Source organism: Amblyomma americanum, chromosome 5 (assembly GCF_052857255.1).
Source record: "Amblyomma americanum isolate KBUSLIRL-KWMA chromosome 5, ASM5285725v1, whole genome shotgun sequence".
NCBI classification, from domain to species: domain Eukaryota; kingdom Metazoa; phylum Arthropoda; class Arachnida; order Ixodida; family Ixodidae; genus Amblyomma; species Amblyomma americanum.
This window is the reverse complement of record NC_135501.1, coordinates 200,750,808-200,771,693: the sequence shown is the minus strand read 5'-3', so window position 1 is coordinate 200,771,693 and position 20,886 is coordinate 200,750,808. Positions and strand designations below refer to the sequence as shown.

At 46.0% G+C, this 20,886-nt stretch overlaps 1 protein-coding gene across 1 annotated transcript in view; it reads left to right on the top strand.

Annotated features, from left to right (window-relative positions):
• Window positions 1-1,335: 1,335 nt before the first annotated feature.
• LOC144133412 (uncharacterized) overlaps window positions 1,336-20,886 on the top strand; it is a 42,973-nt gene continuing 23,422 nt past the window's right edge. Inside the window, exon 1 of the mRNA XM_077666499.1 lies at window positions 1,336-1,762. Within this exon, the coding sequence (XP_077522625.1) occupies window positions 1,633-1,762 (130 nt within the window). The 5' untranslated portion in view covers window positions 1,336-1,632. The remainder of the gene's footprint in view (window positions 1,763-20,886) is intronic.

Genomic DNA, 20,886 nt, shown 5'->3' with positions numbered 1-20,886 from the left:
TGTCTATGAGGAGCGCGAAGCGCCATGTGAGAGTATAACCAAGTTTTATCGTTTCTTCCATAACATTTCTTTCCCGTTTCGCAACGCAGTCTAAAGACTTCACCGACCACCAATCCATGGCGTCTATAGATTGCGATATGATCTTACTTTTTTTTTTCAAGCCTGATCTAACTTTGTTTTTCAGGCGCTTAATGTACACTGCAGGAGAAAGATGCTTTAAAGTAGTGGCAATATTTGTGGGTGTGCGTCATGAGGGGTTTGTGAGCCGGAAGGTGAGTGCTCTCAGAAACGAGCCACCTGTGATCGCGCGATTCACATAAACCAGTGGCAGGGCGCTCCGCAAGGGGGGGGGGGGGGGGGGGGGGGGGCACTTTTCGAGATCGCGATCTAAGCGTTTTTTAACTTATTTTTAGGAGATTGGAGCCAAAAATAAAGCGAGCGGTGAAGGAATATTTGAGGCGCAGTATTAATAATTCTTTCATCTCAAAATCTGATAAGTCGTAATTTTTTGGGATTCAGTCTGCACAGTTTGGAGGGCGCTAAGGAAAAATTTTCATTGCAATTCATACTCATTGAAACCCGATCCCCGCTAGTTCTAGAAATAAAGACCAGAAGCTTTGCACATCCACGAGGCCCCGTACAGCAAGCATGATGTGAAGCATTGCAAAACGACCGCGCGCGCGACGAACCGATAGTGACGTGCACTTCTCGCTCTACAGAGTTGCGTTGACCGCTCCAGATGGCGCGGCATTCCCAGTTTGCGCGCTTTCATCTCCGAAAGGAAAGGGTGCTCTTCGACCAGGCTCGAAAAATGAGAGTGCCGCAGCCGCTTCCGTTTATCTCTACGCTTCGAAACGTCGCCGCTGCTGAAAGGGCACCGGTGCTCCGACGAACCACCTGCTTGTCGGCTTTACCCGCTAGGTGGAGTTAGTCCACCGCACCAACAACCACCGCTGCCGGAGCAGTTTCTTCGAACCAGATACGAATCCTCGCTGCAAAGAACCAGCCAAGCTATTCGATTGGAAGTTTTCGGGGCGGTTAGCGATTGCAGCCCCATCTGTTAGCAGCCGATTCCGTGGCAGATACAACTCGGAAAGCTTGTAATGATGACGTCCTTTAAAGTATAATATGGTTTGCTTTGCTGTCCATAGATGGCGCAAAAATCTCAAATTTTCTAAATTTGAGCCAATCATCGGGTCGGTTTTTTTTGCAAACGAAGAGCTTCCAGGCAGCTGCGCCACTAGTGCTTGTACGTAATGCTCCGCACCACCACCAACGTTTTGTGTCCTTACAGGAGCAGCGACGAGCTAGCATCAGCAGCCTGTTGGCTCGGCCAGAGACGCAGGGAGGCGGGAAAGGCCGCGCAATGGTGCCAGGCGCCCAGGGCCGCGTCAGCAGCAGCGGCGGCGGTGGAGACGGCGGCGGCTTCTCGTGGTCGTTGGCGTTGTCGTCGTCGGGGCGTTCGTCTTCTTCGGCGCCGTGAGTGCTCCGGTCGAGCCAGTGCCGCCAGTCCTCACGAGTCGGGAGGAACAGGAGGAGACGCGCCAGTAGTGCCGTCGGAGGAGTGGTCGGTCGGTCGGCCGTCTATCGGCCGGTCGCCGCGCTTCCGATGAGGGTGTCCGTGCTCGCTAAATGAGGAATGCCGCCTCGTCGTCGCTGCTGTCACTGCCGCCGTTCGCGCCGAAAGCCCCGCTACTGTTGCTGCTGCTGTTGCTGCTCGGTGCGACGCCGCCGCCGCTGGTCCATGGCGCCGAGGAACTGCGTACGTAACGGCACTCGTTCCTAAATCCACGATTTTTCTTTAAAAAAATAAAAAACTGCGGGAATACTTCAAGAAACACGGTGGAGGCGTTTTAAGCGGACGTACTCGTGAGCCTCTTAGTGCTTGCCTTGTTACGAAGTGATGAGGACGACATCGCAAGGATGTTCCACTAGAAAGATGAGTCACAGACTAACGTATACTTAATTTCGCGCACAGGTTCTGTCCGAAATGTACAGCCCCAGTTTGCTTCTGGTACAAGCATTGTGGCTTGCTTTTGCATCGTCCCGATTTCATAGCTCACACACACAAGACCCCTCATCCTCTCTCCTTCTAATGTTAGAACTTCCAGGATGGCTGGAGTGCCCCACTACGTGGCTTAGAATAGAACCTCTTGGCCTGTACACCTTTTTAAAATTTTTATAAATTACAGCAGAACTTAGCAAAGAAGAAACAATTGAAAGCATAATGAAAACACAAAAAGGACGCCATGATAAGTGTTCTGGTAAGTTTTAGAGATCCTGTAACTCCGAAAAATTAAACTTTTTCGCTGTCTGCGGAGCCATATACGGCTCTACAATGCAGGGTGTACTGTATAGGCAGCACGCAAGGTTCAAAGCGCGCCGTTCAGTTGATGGCAACGTGGCTACGCTGCCAAAGACAAACTCTCTCGTGGCTTCTGTGTTCTATAAATTTCTGCCAGCACCCGTACCTGACGCCGGTGTGCTCTATATATTCAATGGGGATCCTACTTTTGGAAACATAAGGCGAGTTTCTTTACTATTAATTTTCTTCACTTTGCAGTTTTATGCATCAGCAACTTTTCAGGGTTAACTTTAAGAACACCGGTTCACTAAACACTGTCAAAGTCATTTTTGAGCCCAAAGAGCTTTACCTCCGCCTCTAGCAGAGGATAGAACACAACAAATCTAGCCCTTCCAGCAAGCATGAACGGATCTCCTCCACTAGGTTGTGGAGTTCCAGCCTATGTACTAGTCATTTAGTATATCAATGATAACCTTATACGTAATGTGCCGCAAAGGCAGGACAAGCTGGTAGATAAATGGACTGACCCTCTCTTTGTTATCAAATGCATAGGTGCCTTACATTTTGTTCGCTTTAAGCGACGAAAGTTGAGTTCGTTAATTGTCACATAAGCCAAATACAAGTAAATTACGTCAGGAGCTTTTCTTTCTGTCGTGCCTTTTGTTTTGTTCCAGTAAAGGCTTAACCGTAGTTAAATGTACCGTCGTACCTTGAAAGGAGTCGGACCATGTAGTCAAATACAAAAGAGAAATATAAACCATTGTAAGCACCTTTTGGACGTGAGTGTCGTTATACCTACTTTACGACATCGCTACTTCAAATGTGACGACGTATGCGAGGTCAGTAAAACCCGTTACCTTTTGCTATCCCTAGTGTAGGCAGAGGTACAATGGCGGTTGATGTCCGCCGGAAAGCGTTAAGGTATTCGTGGAAATTCTTACAAAAACTGTCCACAGGACTGCAGGGGCGTTCGAAAGCTCTGGAACGCGTAGTCATTTAAGTGGACAATATGTGCAGTCATGAAACATGAATACAATTTCGGAACATAATTTTTACTCTTACTATTCCCGCCTTTTGCTGACCTTTTAGTGAATTTATTTTAGTCATTCTCAACATGCCTAGACATTGCAAGTCTCGCACCGTCTGTGTCTGTTTATATCTGTTCATACCTTCTCGGTCTAACAGTACGAGTTTTCATATTTTCGCGAGTTGTTTTTTTTGTTTTTGGAACGTATCTGCCGCAGCTTAGGTCTGCGCTGTCTTCGCAACTGAGCTGGTATTGCGTGGTAAAAACTAGACATTATGCTGCGCTAGCGAAAAGCAGGATCTAAGGGAGGGGGGAACAAGCTATAGAAAGCGAAGTAGGTCTGGGCAAACTCAACATTCCGAGGACCCTACTTGTGGCGTTTCCACTTGTGTCCGAGCCGAAAGAGCCGACGTGACCTGGGAGAAGAAGCAAAGAACTCATAGCCGGCACTGCCCGTTTCTTCCGGCTCGTCTTGAACAAATAATAGGAGGTCAACAAAAGTTCATACAACTTAACCGAAAGTGCTCCTTGTCCACTTTCGTGCGCCGGTTCGCACAAAATTCAAAGCGTGCTTCCTTCAATTGTCTGTACATGCGAAGCAAACAAATTATTAAAGGGTCACTGAGAACAAATCGAAATCGTCTTATATTGATTGACCATCGTGTTGTAAGGAAAGACACGCAACTTAAGCTGAAAACGGAACTTTATGAGCTAGAAGAGGCAAAAGGTGGTGGGGTTTTAACGTTTAGTTGAACCAAGTAGACGTAGGAAACATGTGTGTAGCCTGGTTGGCTCATGGTTTTGCTTTGCTGGCTCGTCGATATTAGTTCGATAGTAGTACTAACTGATGAAGACGGCGATGTGCTGACAGCGCAAGACTAGAGTGTTTCAGTTCAACACTAGGCTGATCGGCAGCGGCGATAACATAGTGCTCACGTGCAGTGGCCACACAAGCAGATTTATTGATGCTTTGGCCAAAGTCACCCTCAAGGTCAAGCTTCACACAAACTCGGTGAGCCGGTTAGACCTCGTGAAGGAGTGCTTTCGCGCTCAATGCTGGAATGCGGGTGTCACTACCACCAGTCGGTTTCGCTAGGAAACTGCGATGACGTCCAGCCAGTTCTTTTTATACACGAATCCCTGAGCCTATGATAAACCAACATTCACTTCTTCCCACAACGAGGATCACGGAGTCCTTCTCTTCTTTAGAATTAATTGGGGGGGGGGGGGGGGGGATTGTGCCATCTTCTAAAAGGATTATTTATATATATATATATATATATATATATATATATATATATATATATATATATATATATATATATATATATATATATATATATATATATATATATATATATGAAGGGAGCCAACAGTCACCGAAACCACGGTGCATAGGGGAATGTGTTTTGGTGACTGTTGGCTTCCTTCATATGCTTTTCAAACGATCCCCTCATTTCCTCCCCCCCTCTCTCTCTCTCTCTCTCTCTCTCTCTATATATATATATATATATATATATATATATATATATATATATATATATATATATATATATATATATATATATATATATATATATATATAGGTGTCGAGTTTTCGTTGCCTTCAGATTAAAACCAACACCATTTTGGCCATTTACATTAATCGTAATCATCATCATTAAATAGGTAGACTATTTCTACTGCTTAACAATTACCTTGCCCATCGCAGCCCGAAAAGCTCTATATATCGCATCAAATTTCTAACCTCATTTCACCTAACCATCTCCCGCCGCCGGTTACGCTTCCTTTGCTTTGCTGTTCCCTTTGTTACGCTAACACACAACCGGTTACTTGCTTTATTCGGTTATCGATCACTGTAGAAGTGGGTACCAAAAGACGGGAGACGAATTACCCATAAATATAACGAACTGAAGGAACAAAAACACAACAGAGGAAAAATAAAACAGTAGTCAGACGGCACTGGGATCTGAAGGGCAGTGTTTCGAGCAATACGTGAAGTATTGGAAGTGGAAAGAGAACACATCTACCAAGAGCGAGCAGTTATCCGCAGGTCCGAACCAAGAGAGACAAATAGCGAAGAAAGAGAATTGAGAGGAGTGCTTTAGGCAGGCGCTCTCCCGTCATGAATAGCAGCCTATCAGTATCTCTCAAGAGCAAAGTTTATGATGGTAGTACGCTGCCAGAAACTTGTAAGTCAACGAAAAGTGTTGCAAATAAATTGAGAACCGCACAGCGAGCTATAAAAAGGAAAATGATAGGTGTAAGCTAATTGATTTAGAGAGAGAAGAGTGGATCAGGGAACAAACGCGAGTTAATAATATCCTAGTAGAAATAAAGAAAGCTGATAAGCGACAGCTATCTTAGGCTAACGGAGTGGTTTACAGGAGAAGGCAAACGTGGGATGAGGCGGCAGAGAGTAAGGTTGGTGTACGAGATAAGTAGCCTTATGGCATTAGGGTAGCTGGCTACAATTTGCTCGGGACAGGGTTAATTGGGGGTCACTGTGAAAGGCCTTTGCAGTGTGGTGGACACAGTCTGAATGACGATGACGATGCCGACTTTTTTCGGATTACGGAAGTCACCGTGGCGACGAAAGAACGTGCCGTCGTAAATGCCACCGTTGAGTTGCAGACCCCCTCATAAGGCAATATCCGAAAACGAGTTTTATTCCATGCCTGCAATTTCTGCGCCAGCGCTGTTCCCTGCGTCCTCGTTGATCAGCACCTCTCTGGGCCGATTTTCGCGAGATGTGCTAAACATTACGCCCATTATGAAAACGTGAAAAAAATTATTAGTTTTGCGCGCAGCGGTGGCTCGGTAGGAATGGCGTCCGCTGGTAAGCCAAGGTCCTCAGGTGGGGTCTTGGCCGTGACGACCGCAATTCTGTGTGGAGATGCGTGTTAAAGGACCAAAGAAGGTCGAAAATAATACAAATCCCTCGTATAGGGCGTCCCTCGCAGTCTATGTGCAACTTCGGGACGTTCAGCTACACATACCATGCCATACCTAACCATACCACACCATACCATACCATACTACACCATACCATACCATACCATACCATACAATACAATACAATACAATACAATACAATACCATACCATACCATACCATACCATACCATACCATACCACATGCAACCTAACAGCTTTCGTCTTACGGTTGCCTCAGCTTCTGTTCCTATCCTTTTTCTTGTTGTTGTACCTATTGAGACGGGAAGGTCAAGCGCCCTTGGTGAAAGCTTCTGACATAAAAAAATATTCAAAACTCTCCTCGACTAATAATACCAAAGCATATAGCACTGCCTGCTCAGCAACAATTTAAACAGGAAGTCGACAATGTAGAACAAATCTATTGAAGTTTAAGGGAAGTGAGAGTCTAGCACCGTCCAACCCGTGCATATCAACTAAGCGAAGAAATTCCGTCTGGTTTACCGGAACTATAGCTTCAGCACACCACAAGAGGTAAAATAGGGGGACTTGAGAATTTTAGTGTGTAAGAAACTGCTTTTCACTCTCAGGGCTGAGCGTGATTTCTTCCGTCTCTCAGAGCCACCCTTCGCTTGTCTTATATGCACCGCTCACTGAGACGTTGGTGCCACTCTCAGAAATAAGGAAACAATCTTTCAGCGCAGCTGCAAATATCGATCTAGTCTCCATCGACAGCAGCAAATAAGCTTAAAGAATATGGCAACAGATAACAAAGATAATTCGTACAAAAGCACCGGTGCCTTGAAGGTCCTCGGTCGTCAGTGCAGGATGACAAAAGGCTCAGCAACCCGCCTTACACAGAACGTCCGCCGTCCCTTCAATTAAGCGTGATGCCAAGCCTCTTCATCGTCATTAGCCGAGTAAAGTTCACTGTAAGACATAGGTCTCGCTCATTGATTTTCCTTTACATTTGTACCCCTCCGACCTCGACTAGCCCATCATGTCAAATTTACTGACTTTATTTCCGCCAGAACCTACTTCATTTCTCTTCCCTCGTTATCCGTTACGTCATTATAATATGTCGGGGGTTATAAATTCTACGTATCAATTATGCCCGAGTCCATGTACTGTGCATTTTGTACCCAGTACATGGACACCACATTATGTTGCTCTTCATATATATGCACTAAGCTCATCACCAAAACTTAGGACACAATAACCCTCCACCCCATGTCGCTGCAACACAAGACAACTGCGCAGATGTGGCTTTGCGGGGGGAAAAGATTAACAAATGAGCATTCTCACTTTTTCACATACCAGCAGCTAGGCAGCAACACAGTTGCGTTACTGTTCTTTTATATCTCTGTACGCTTCCGTCTCCGTGGTTCGTCGAACACCACGTTCCACATAGCCAAGCGTTGCAGCCCAATGCAGCGTATACGTGCTCCATTCTACGTTCACTGTACCCGTCCCGATGCTTTGTCTGCCACTACGTCCCAAAACAAACCAGTCTTGCATCCCAATGCTAAGTATTCCCGCGCCATTCAGAAAACATTGTTACGTCCAAATGCTTTGTCCACCCCTTTCCAAACAGCCCAGTCTCTCAAAGCACTGAAACCTATTCCTGAGCCATTTGTTGTCTATGTATTGTAGAGCGCAACGTTCTAAACAGCAAGGTCTTGCAGCCAAATGCACAGTATTTCTGCGCCTATCGAAACGCACTGTATTCTTCCCTATGCTTTGTCCAACACCACATCTTAGACAACCCAGTCGTGCAGCCCACTAGAACGTAAGCCCACTCCATTCGGAACCCACTGCATCCTTCCATATGTTTTGTCCAACACCACTCGTCCCACACAGCTCAGTATTGCAGTATAATATAACGTATTCCTGTGCCATTCGAAACGCACTGCATTCATTTCTATGCTTTGCCAACACCACATTCTGACAACTCAGTCGTGCAGCTCATTGCAAACTATGCCTGCGCCATTCGAAATGCACTGTATCCGTCTCGATGCTCAGCCCCGCGCCACGTTTTATACAGCTCCGTATTTCAAACCAACGAGCAGTGCATTTCCAGTGCAGTCCAATGTATTTTTGCGCCATTCGAAACATTATAATAATAATAATAATATAAACACGCTGCATTCGTTCCCATGCTTTGTCCAACACCGCGTACTAGGCAGCTCAGTCGTGCAGCCCATTCAACATAGGCCTGCTCCGTTCGAAACGCACTGTATCCTTCCATACGCTTTGCCAAACATCACTTGTCCCAAACAGCTGTCTCGCAGTCTAAGATAACGTATTACTGTGCCATTCGTAATGCACTGCATTCATTCCTATGCTTTGTCCAATACCACATCTTATAGAACCCAGTCGTTCAGCCCATTGCAACTTAGGCTCGTTTCGTTCGAAACGCACAGTATCCTTCCATATGTTTTGTCCAACACCACTCGTCCCAAACAGCTCAGTCTTGTAGTCTAATATAACTTATTCCTGTGCCATTCGAAACGCACTGCATTCATTCCTATGCTTTTTCCAACCCCACATCTTAGACAGCCCAGTCGTGCAGCCCATTGCAACGTAAGCCAACTCCATTCGGAACCCACTGCATCCTTCCATATGTTTTGTCCAACACCACTTGTCCCAAACAGCTCAGTCATGCAGTCTAATATAACTTATTTCTGTGCCATTCGAAACGCACTGCATTCATTCCTATGCTTTTTCCAACACCACATCTTAGACAGCCCAGTCGTGCAGCCCATTGCAACGTAAGCCAACTTCATTCGGAACCCACTGCATCCTTCCATATGTTTTGTCCAACACCACTCGTCCCAGACAGCTCAGTCATGTAGTCTAATATAACTTATTTTTGTGCCATTCGAAACACACTGCATTCATTCCTATGCTTTGTCCAACACCACATCTTAGACAGCCCAGTCGTGCAGCCCATTGCAACGTAAGCCAACTCCATTAGAAACCCACTGCATCCTTCCATATGTTTTGTCCAACACCACTCGTCCCAAACAGCTCAGTTATGCAGTCTAATATAACTTATTTCTGTGCCATTCGAAACACACTGCATTCATTTCTATGCTTTGTCCAACACCACATCTTAGACAGCCCAGTCGTGCAGCCCATTGCAACGTAAGCCAACTCCATTAGAAACCCACTGCATCCTTCCAACGTTTTGTCCAACACCAGTCGTCCCAAACAGCTCAGTCATGCAGTCTAATATAACTTATTTCTGTGCCATTCGAAGCGCACTGCATTCATTCCTATGCTTTTTCCAACACCACATCTTAGACAGCCCAGTCGTGCAGCCCATTGCAACGTAAGCCAACTCCATTCGGAACCCACTGCATCCTTCCATATGTTTTGTCCAACACCACTCGTCCCAGACAGCTCAGTCATGCAGTCTAATATAACTTATTTCTGTGCCATTCGAAACACACTGCATTCATTACTATGCTTTGTCCAACACCACATCTTAGACAGCCCAGTCGTGCAGCCCATTGCAACGTAAGCCAACTCCATTCGAAACCCACTTCATCCTTCCATATGTTTTGTCCAACACCACTCGTCCCAAACAGCTCAGTCATGCAATCTAATATAACTTATTTCTGTGCCATTCGAAACACACTGCATTCATTCCTATGCTTTGTCCAACACCACATCTTAGACAGCCCAGTCGTGCAGCCCATTGCAACGTAAGCCAACTCCATTAGAAACCCACTGCATCCTTCCATATGTTTTGTCCAACACCACTCGTCCCAAACAGCTCAGTCATGCAGTCTAATATAACTTATTTCTGTGCCATTCGAAACACACTGCATTCATTTCTATGCTTTGTCCAACACCACATCTTAGACAGCCCAGTCGTGCAGCCCATTGCAACGTAAGCCAACTCCATTAGAAACCCACTGCATCCTTCCATATGTTTTGTCCAACACCACTCGTCCCAAACAGCTCAGTCATGCAGTCTAATATAACTTATTTCTGTGCCATTCGAAACACACTGCATTCATTTCTATGCTTTGTCCAACACCACATCTTAGACAGCCCAGTCGTACCGCCCATTGCAACGTAAGCCAACTCCATTAGAAAGCCACTGCATCCTTCCATATGTTTTGTCCAACACCACTCGTCCCAAACAGCTCAGTCATGCAGTCTAATATAACTTATTTCTGTGCCATTCGAAACACACTGCATTCATTCCTATGCTTTGTCCAACACCACATCTTAGACAGCCCAGTCGTACAGCCCATTGCAACGTAAGCCAACTCCATTAGAAAGCCACTGCATCCTTCCATATGTTTTGTCCAACACCACTCGTCCCAAACAGCTCAGTCAAGCAGTCTAATATAACTTATTTCTGTGCCATTCGAAACGCACTACGTTACTCTCCGCGGAAAATATGGGCAAGCCGTGATAACGAAGATCCGTAATTTCGTCACGCTCAAGACAAGTTTCACATCTTTTCTGTGCCATCTTCACTTCAATTTGCGCTGCAAGAACCATGGCCTTATTCCCAAGTCCCTTAGACTGCCACTTCGGGTCTGCACGCCTTTTGGAAGGCAAGTGATTGCGCAAGCTGAGAAGCGTCTACTTCAAGCCCGTTTTCGATACCAGATGCACCATCAAACGCCTGGAAAATGATGTTTTCTTCACGCAACGCATGCTGGACGATTGCCTCAACAGCGATTTTCCCAGCGTCCTGCTTCACGCCAACAGTTCTGCTGCCATTTCCCGTCAAGGGAGAAGCAGAGCCCAAGAAGCCAAGTTCTGTTCGTTGCTGGACAGCAGCGTCGTTTCTCGTGCTGCATTCGGGATACACAACCTATCTTCCCACCACCTGGACCCGGCAGAATTGAGCCTCCTAAGCCGAGGCCTTAATTTCAATACCGGCGCTCAGCCAAACGGGCGTAGAATGGCCTGCGCTGTGGAGCAGGCAGTCCGCAAGGTAGATTCTGGTAAGCGGGAAGAAGCTCGTTGCCGTGCCATCGGGGTCCTTTCGAAGCGTTGCGGGAGAAAAACAGAAACGTTGACTTCCCCTGAAATGCATGCCTTGAAAAGGCTCCAAGAGAACGAAGACATTGTCGTCCTGCCTGCTGATAAGGGGAATTCAACCGTCGTTCTCAACCAATCGGACTACATCCAAAAAATGACGACGCTTCTCCAGGACGAGGCGATGTACGAAAAAGTTAAACGTGACCCCACAAAGAAGGTAGAGACAGAACTTCAAAGTCTACTTTCCTACGTCTTCAAGTTCGTCCCACCAGAGAATAAGCACCTCTATTTTCGGCCGCTGTGCCACAACGGTTCGGCACCTGCTATCTACGGCCTTCCTAAGGTGCACAAGCAGGACGTGCCACTACGCCCTATCGTAGACTTTACGCGCTCTCCTTTGCACGCGCTCTCCGGATACTTACATCAAGTGATTCGCCCTCTGGTTGGAAGAACAACGACGTATGTAAAGGACTCCTCCCATTTCGTCAACAAGCTTAAGGACGTCACTATAGACGACGAGGATGTCCTGGTCTCTTTCGACGTGAAGTCAATGTTTACGTCAGTCCCGGTAGACTTCGCAGTTTCATCCTGCAAACGCCTTTTAGAAAACGACGCCTCGCTCTCTTCACGTACGCCTTTTGAGGTTGTTGACCTTTGTCGTCTGCTCGATTTCTGCTTGCGCAACACGTATTTTGTATTTAGGAAGCAACACTACAAACAACTTTTTGGCACAGCCATGGGTGCTTCCGTCTCCGTCGTGTGCGCAAACATTGTTCTTGAACGCACTGAAGCAGAGGCACTGGGTTCATTTCATCCAGCCCCTAAACTGTTTTTCCGGTACGTCGATGTCTGTTTTTGTGTGATTCGCCGACAGGATGCAAGCCATTTCCTTGAGCACCTGAACTCCTTTCAGCCGACAATTCAATTCACCAAAGAAGAACAAAAGAATGGAGCCATTCCCTTCCTGGATGTGCTTGTGCAAAGAACAAGCAATGGGCTCGCAACGAGCGTGTACCGCAAGCCCACTCACACTGGTCGGTACCTGAGTTTTCATTCGGCACACCCTGTCGCACATAAACGCTCCGTTGCATCTGCACTTTTCGGCCGCGCTTTCCGCCTTTGTTCAAGCCCGAGGACACTCAGATCCGAACTGAAAATTGTGACGAAGGATCTTGCCAACAACGGGTACACGAAAAATATGATAATCACTGCAGAACGCCGCTGTTCACATCGAAACGCGGAAACAACGGCCACCAAGAAAAGCAAGCGAGCAAGCATCCCCTACGCTCCAGGAGTGAGCGAGACCTTAGCCAGGGTCTTCAAGGACTACAATGTCCATATCGCCCACGTGCCACCAAGTAAGCTGAAGCAAAAACTTGTCAGAGTTAAAGACCGGGTTGAAAGAAACAGATTCCCCGGAGTGGTGTACAAGATTCCCTGCAAGGACTGCAAAGCTGCATACATCGGCGAATCAGGCAATTTTATCAGGCGCTTAAAACAACATCAAAATGACGTCGCCAAAGGCCACACGAAAGAAAACGCCTTGGCTGAACACTATCAAGTTGCATCCCATGCCATCGATTGGAACAACGCCTCAGTCATCGCGACGGAGAAGTATTTATAATCCCGTTTACTTCTAGAATCACTTCACATCCAAACGACACCACAAGTATTAAACCGAACGAGGGGTAATCTTCCTGAGATCTACGCATGCTCATTACGTCACCTGCACCGTACATAAGTAACCACCTTCGCCCATCTGCTGCCATTGTGAACAAGGGACCCGTACGGGCCCCGAAACGTCTTTGTTTTTCCTTTTTTGGCGAGTGCTCCTCTTTTTCTGCTATTATGCTCCCTCCTCGCCAGACGGGATTGCGTCAAACGCTCGACTACGAAACGCACTGCATTCATTCGTATGCTTTTTCCAACACCACATCTTAGACAGCCCAGTCATGCAGCCCATTGCAACGTAAGCCAACTCCATTCGGAACCCACTGCATCCTTCCATATGTTTTGTCCAACACCACTCGTCCCAAACAGCTCAGTCATGCAGTCTAATATAACTTATTTCTGTGCCATTCGAAACGCACTGCATTCATTCCTATGCTTTGTCCAACACCACATCTTAGACAGCCCAGTCGTGCAGCCCATTGCAACATAAGCCAACTCCATTAGAAACCCACTGCATCCTTCCATATGTTTTGTCCAACACCACTCGTCCCAAACAGCTCAGTCTTGCAGTCTAATATAACTTATTTTTGTGCCATTCGAAATGCACTGCATTCATTCCTATGCTTTTTCCGACACCACATCTTAGACAGCCCAGTCGTGCAGTCCATTGCAACGTAAGCCAACTCTATTCGGAACCCACTGCATCCGTCCATATGTTTTGTCCAACACCACTCGTCCCAAACAGCTCAGTCATGCAGTCTAACATAACTTATTTCTGTGCCATTCGAAACGCACTGCATTCATTCCTATGCTTTTTCCAACACCACATCTTAGACAGCCCAGTCGTGCAGCCCATTGCAACGTAAGCCAACTCCATTCGAAACCCACTGCATCCTTCCATATGTTTTGTCCAACACCACTCGTCCCAAACAGCTCAGTCATGCAGTCTAATATAACATTTCTGTGCCATTCGAAACGCACTGCATTCATTCCTATGCTTTTTCCAACACCACATCTTAGACAGCCCAGTCGTGCAGCCCATTGCAACGTAAGCCAACTCCATTCGAAACCCACTGCATCCTTCCATATGTTTTGTCTAACACCACTCGTCCCAAACAGCTCAGTCATGCAGTCTAATATAACATTTCTGTGCCATTCGAAACGCACTGCATTCATTCCTATGCTTTTTCCAACACCACATCTTAGACAGCCCAGTCGTGCAGCCCATTGCAACGTAAGCCAACTCCATTCAAAACCCACTGCATCCTTCCATATGTTTTGTCTAACACCACTCGTCCCAAACAGCTCAGTCATGCAGTCTAATATAACATTTCTGTGCCATTCGAAACGCACTGCATTCATTCCTATGCTTTTTCCAACACCACATCTTAGACAGCCCAGTCGTGCAGCCCATTGCAACGTAAGCCCACTCCATTCGAAACCCACTGCATCCTTCCATATGTTTTGTCCAACACCACTCGTCCCAAACAGCTCAGTCATGCAGTCTAATATAACTTATTTCTGTGCCATTCGAAACGCACTGCATTCATTTCTATGCTTTTTCCAACACCACATCTTAGACAGCCCAGTCGTGCAGCCCATTGCAACGTAAGCCAACTCCATTCGAAACCCACTGCATCCTTCCATATGTTTTGTCTAACACCACTCGTCCCAAACAGCTCAGTCATGCAGTCTAATATAACATTTCTGTGCCATTCGAAACGCACTGCATTCATTCCTATGCTTTGTCCAACACCACATCTTAGACAGCCCAGTCGTGCAGCCCATTGCAACGTAAGCCCACTCCATTCGAAACCCACTGCATCCTTCCATATGTTTTGTCCAACACCACTCGTCCCAAACAGCTCAGTCATGCAGTCTAATATAACATTTCTGTGCCATTCGAAACGCACTGCATTCATTCCTATGCTTTTTCCAACACCACATCTTAGACAGCCCAGTCGTGCAGCCCATTGCAACGTAAGCCAACTCCATTCAAAACCCACTGCATCCTTCTATATGTTTTGTCCAACACCACTCGTCCCAAACAGCTCAGTCATGCAGTCTAATATAACATTTCTGTGCCATTCGAAACGCACTGCATTCATTCCTATGCTTTTTCCAACACCACATCTTAGACAGCCCAGTCGTGCAGCCCATTGCAACGTAAGCCAACTCCATTCGAAACCCACTGCATCCTTCCATATGTTTTGTCCAACACCACTCGTCCCAAACAGCTCAGTCATGCAGTCTAATTTAACATTTCTGTGCCATTCGAAACGCACTGCATTCATTCCTATGCTTTTTCCAACACCACATCTTAGACAGCCCAGTCGTGCAGCCCATTGCAACGTAAGCCAACTCCATTCGAAACCCACTGCATCCTTCCATACGTTTTGTCCAACACCACTCGTCCCAAACAGCTCAGTCATGCAGTCTAACATAACTTATTTCTGTGCCACTCGAAACACACTGCATTCATTCCTATGCTTTTTCCAACACCATATCTTAGACAGCCCAGTCGTGCAGCCCATTGCAACGTAAGCCAACTCCATTCGAAACCCACTGCATCCTTCCATACGTTTTGTCCAACACCACTCGTCCCAAAGAGCTCAGTCATGCAGTCTAATATAACTTATTTTTGTGCCATTCGAAACGCACTGCATTCATTCCTATGCTTTTTCCAACATCACATCTTAGACAGCCCAGTCGTGCAGCCCATTGCAACGTAAGCCAACTCCATTCGAAACCCACTGCATCCTTCCCTATGTTTTGTCCAACACCACTCGTCCCAAACAGCTCAGTCATGCAGTCTAATATAACTTATTTCTGTGCCATTCGAAACACACTGCATTCATTCCTATGCTTTTTCCAACCCCATATCTTAGACAGCCCAGTCGTGCAGCCCATTGCAACGTAAGCCAACTCCATTCGAAACCCACTGCATCCTTCCATACGTTTTGTCCAACACCACTCGTCCCAAAGAGCTCAGTCATGCAGTCTAATATAACTTATTTCTGTGCCATTCGAAACGCACTGCATTCATTCCTATGCTTTTTCCAACATCACATCTTAGACAGCCCAGTCGTGCAGCCCATTGCAACGTAAGCCAACTCCATTCGAAACCCACTGCATCCTTCCATATGTTTTGTCCAACACCACTCGTCCCAAACAGCTCAGTCATGCAGTCTAATATAACTTATTTCTGTGCCATTCGAAACGCACTGCATTCATTTCTATGCTTTTTCCAGCCCCACATCTTAGACAGCCCAGTCGTGCAGCCCATTGCAACGTAAGCCAACTCCATTCGGAACCCACTGCATCCTTCCATATGTTTTGTCCAACACCACTTGTCCCATACAGCTTAGTCATGCAGTCTAATATAACTTATTCCTGTGCCATTCGAAACGCACTGCATTCATTCCTATGCTATGTCCAACACCACATCTTAGACAGCCCAGTCGTGCAGCCCATTGCAACGTAAGCCAACTCCATTAGAAACCCACTGCATCCTTCCATATGTTTTGTCCAACACCACTCGTCCCAAACAGCTCAGTTATGCCGTCTAATATAACTTATTTCTGTGCCATTCGAAACGCACTGCATTCATTCCTATGCTTTGTCCAACACCACATCTTAGACAGCCCTAGTCTTGCAACCCATTCAGGGTATTCCTGTGCCGTTCGAAACGCACTGTACCGATTCCAGTGCGTTGTCCAACACCGTGTTCTGGGCAGCCCAGTCTTGCATCACATTGCAACGTAGTTGTGCCATTCGAAATGTCTCTCCCTATGCTTTATCCAACGCCGCTTTCCAAACAGCCCCGTCCTGCAAGTTAATTGCAGCGCATTCCTTGCCATTCTAAACGGACTGCACTATGCAGGATGCTGCTTGTCGTCCTACGTCCAAGAGTGAAAAGACAGCTGCTAATTATCCGCGATGCGTGCCACTAACAAGAGGCGATTGTTTTGCTCCTGTAATTCTCATCGTCAAGATCATTACGATCAGGCAGGTCACGTGCCCTCCCCTTGCGGCAACCGAGACCAGCTATATCCTAGCAGACTTCCTAACCATGTCACTTCCCCTGGATCCCTGCCACCACTGACGTTTTTTTTTTCTTCTCTCTCTCTCGGTATACAGCTTGTCGTTCCTAGTGACAACCGGTCACCTTTTGTGCGAATGACATGTCCTGGCCGGGTTCATTCCCTCCTCCCAATTTCCGCCGCGACATTATCCGCTCGGGTTTCTTTCTACATCCAGGGCGTTCCTTTATTGTTCCTTTACTTTTGCCCGTGCTATTTTCCTTCCTTTCTGTGACTCTCTGCGCTGTCTTTGTCGTCATGTGAGTCAACAGTTATCTAAAAGGTATTTGAAGCCAATGCGTAAGACATGTCATCTGCACTGTACACTCGTTTCTATGCAACCTGACGAAACAGAGTTAGCTACGAAGACGCTAGCCAAGTAGAGCGCAGTGGTAAACTATGAACTAGAAGCTTTCTTCGTCTCTGTTGACAGCGGTATGAACATGATGGGTTCTGAGGTTTAGCTATAAGACTAAAAACTCTCCTCGTCAAATATTTAGCCGCGGTTTCTATTGAAGCCTATGATGCACAAGTTAGTGGACCCTCATGCTCGAGCTCCCAGTTACCGTGGTCACAATTTTAAAGGCGGTCTGCACTACACGCTTAGGCAGTCGAAGTTTCTCTGCGGAAAATTAACCACAAGAAAAAGCGGATATTTTTATTGATCTAATTACTTCTTTCTTTAGAAATCACCTATTTCGTGGCGCCTGCAAAAAACTTGCGCTAAAATTCAATTTTCCTCCGGAAGAAGAGATTGAAGACAGCGCATTTAAATTTAAGTTAGCCCAGCAACGGCGAAGTTCCGAGCCGCCTTTTTTAATTATTTCTTTTTCTCTTTCCTCCTCTCTTGATTGCTTTCTGTTTCTTTATTTTTCCTTCTTTCTTTTTTGCCTTTCCTTGATTTTTTGTTCTTTTATTGCTGTTTATTCACGGAAAATAAAGCAGAACAGAAAAGCGACTATACCTGACAGAGCCTCTTGTCCCAAGAAATATAATCGGCATGCGGCACAAATCCTTCATTTTTTCTTTTTTTGCAAAAATACAGCCCTTCTATTCAACCCCTTCCAATACACTTGCCCATATAATATTACCCGTACCAAATTGGATCCATTTTTTTTTATCTGATTTGCATCGCGAAGCGCGTCGCTCACTCCATACGCCCGGTAAAATAATGACGCGGAACATTATCCGTCCAGCGGATGCTCTACATTTCAGGTGACGCCAGAGAAATAATAACCAGCGGGCAGCAAAGTGCGTCAACGAAGGGAAGATGGAGAGGATGGAAGGAGGGATGACGGGGAGGGGGAATGTTGTAAAAGCGAAGCACAATCGACGGCGAGCTGTCTGCTTGCGAAAATGGATAGAGAGGAATATGGAGAGGGAGAAAGAGGAGCGTAGAGAATGACGTCCGCGTGACGTAGTAGCTCGCTCATATCTCTCAATCCGCGCGGTATATACGAACCGGAGAGACTATACCTTCCCAGTTCTCTCTAGCATCTCTCTAGCATGTACCACTACTACAAACACATAGAGGGGACGAAGCATCGGCGAGAGTTGCGTTCAAAACCCAAGAGCTTAAGAGCGCCGCAGAGCTGCCGGGAAACGCTGAGAGGGAAAGAGAGGGGAGAAATGGGAGAGGAGGATCAGACGGAGTGAGCGAGTCCGAGTGTGCGTATGCGTTTCTAGAGAGAGCGAGAGAGGGTGACTGAAAGAGATGGAGAGATAGAAAGGAGAGGTGGTTGAGTGTCGGTGCGCGCGCGCGGGTGCGTTCGAAATGTCAGGGTTCAACGTGCCCACCCGCCGGTGACCCGGACGGACCAACGAACGACGAAACACGGAAGCGGCCCGCTCTGCCATTTCTGTCTCGTCCAATATAAAACCCGAGCTCCCCGCACAGCAGTGTGTTGTGGAGTCTATTTCTAAGCCTCTGTCTCTCCAGTTCCACGGCGGTCGATGTAGTAATATGAGCTGTGATGCGGGTCGCTGGTTGCGAGAGGGAGGGGATTGGATGTGTTGGGTTCGCATATTACAGTTGAGTCGCACTACTCCATGTTTATTCTGTCGCCTCCGAAGCCACATCACGCCGATCCGAATACGAGGTCACTACTGTTCTGCTTCTTCATGCTGTGTCTTTTACTTTGGTCGGCCGAGCAGAGCGCTGTAGTCGACAAAAAAAAACAATATCCGTTTTTGTTGTTGTTGTAAGTGAGGTTGCATACAGGTTAGCAGGATTTAGAAGGACCCTGAAAAGGATGTCTCTATCACTGTTCAATACTGCTCGCTTAGAAAAGAAAAAAAAATGTCGTCCATACTATCAAATACAGATCACCACATGACAGCAGCTGAGGAAGCAAAAAAAAAAGACTTAACAGAAGCAACACGTGAGTGCATAATGTGGACAGTCGGTCCACTCTTGCATGGCTTAAAGCTGCCATCAATTTGGTACCCGCGCCTTCAGTAGCACTGCTATGAACACAGTTCAAGTGATAAGTTTGTCAACAGAGCAATCATCTTCAATAAGCTCATCTTTTTTTTCTCTAGAAAGAGGAAGTCGCGACTAAAAAATGAGAACTTTTGACATGACAGCGCGACCTCCCACGCGGTGACAACAGCACCACTCTGATGCCTGCTGCGTGATCAACAGCGCTCGTAAGGATAGCTTCAAGAAGTATTCCACTCGAGTTCGAGGAGCTCACTGAAGAACCCTTTAAAGCCTCCGCAAACCTGTTGTGCTGTTCGCTTTTTGAGGAGGCGAAGTTCACGTAGTATATTCGTTTTCTGGCGCTGTTCCAGCCCGAAGTAGATGACACTCAGCGTCTGGACGTTTAAGTGGGAACAACGGTTCCACTGTGGCTTCACATGTTGTGAGGAATATGATCACAGAAAAAACAAAATTCCTCACTGCATAGCACAAAGTTGACGTAATTTTTTATTTATTTATTTATTTATTTAAAACATACTGCAGTCATTGAAGACCAAGCAGGAAGGGCAATACAGGTCACAAAAAATGCAATTCAGCGCCACCATTGGGAAGCAATCACAAGATATAAAACGAACAGGGTGCAGTGCAAACACATGATATAAAGTAGAAAAGGGGAAAATGAATCGGCAACCATTAAAGCAAATATATATATATATATATATATATATATATATATATATATATATATATATATATATATATATATATATATATATATATATATATATATATATATATATATATATATATATATATATATATATATATATAAAGGAAAAAATAAGCACAGCGTTTTTCGTACACTTGCTTCAAAAACTGTTACATTATCAGCGGAAAAAAAACATCTCTTGGAAGAGCATTCCACTGGGTGACAGTGCATGGAAAAAAATAATTTTTAAATCTGTTAGTACGTGCAAAGATTGGTTCCAGGTTGTGACGGTGGGCGACACTTGACAGGTTGTGACACTTGAGCGAAAGCGGCACCCCCACTTCCATTCTCATGCATGCATGCTAATTGTGGCGGCATCCATTATGGCAACATCACTTGATAGCCTGCCGATCTCTTGCACATACATGGCGGACTAATCAGGAAACGACGATTTTTCCGAATGAAGTTATTCTAACCGGTACCAACATGGCAGACAGTGCCATAAAATTTAAGCCTACAAAAGCCTTTCTGCGAAGTTCTTTAGAGCAAGGTGCTCAAAAGTATAAAATATTCCCTTTAAATAGATTTCATCGCTTGTTGAAGCAGCTCACGTGCTTGATAGATCGTACGGTCAAATGGCATGACCATAAAAAAATAAATCTATGGGGACGCTAACGTCGCCTAGAGAGTGAAATGCGAAAGCATTTCATTTCACATTTGCCGCAGC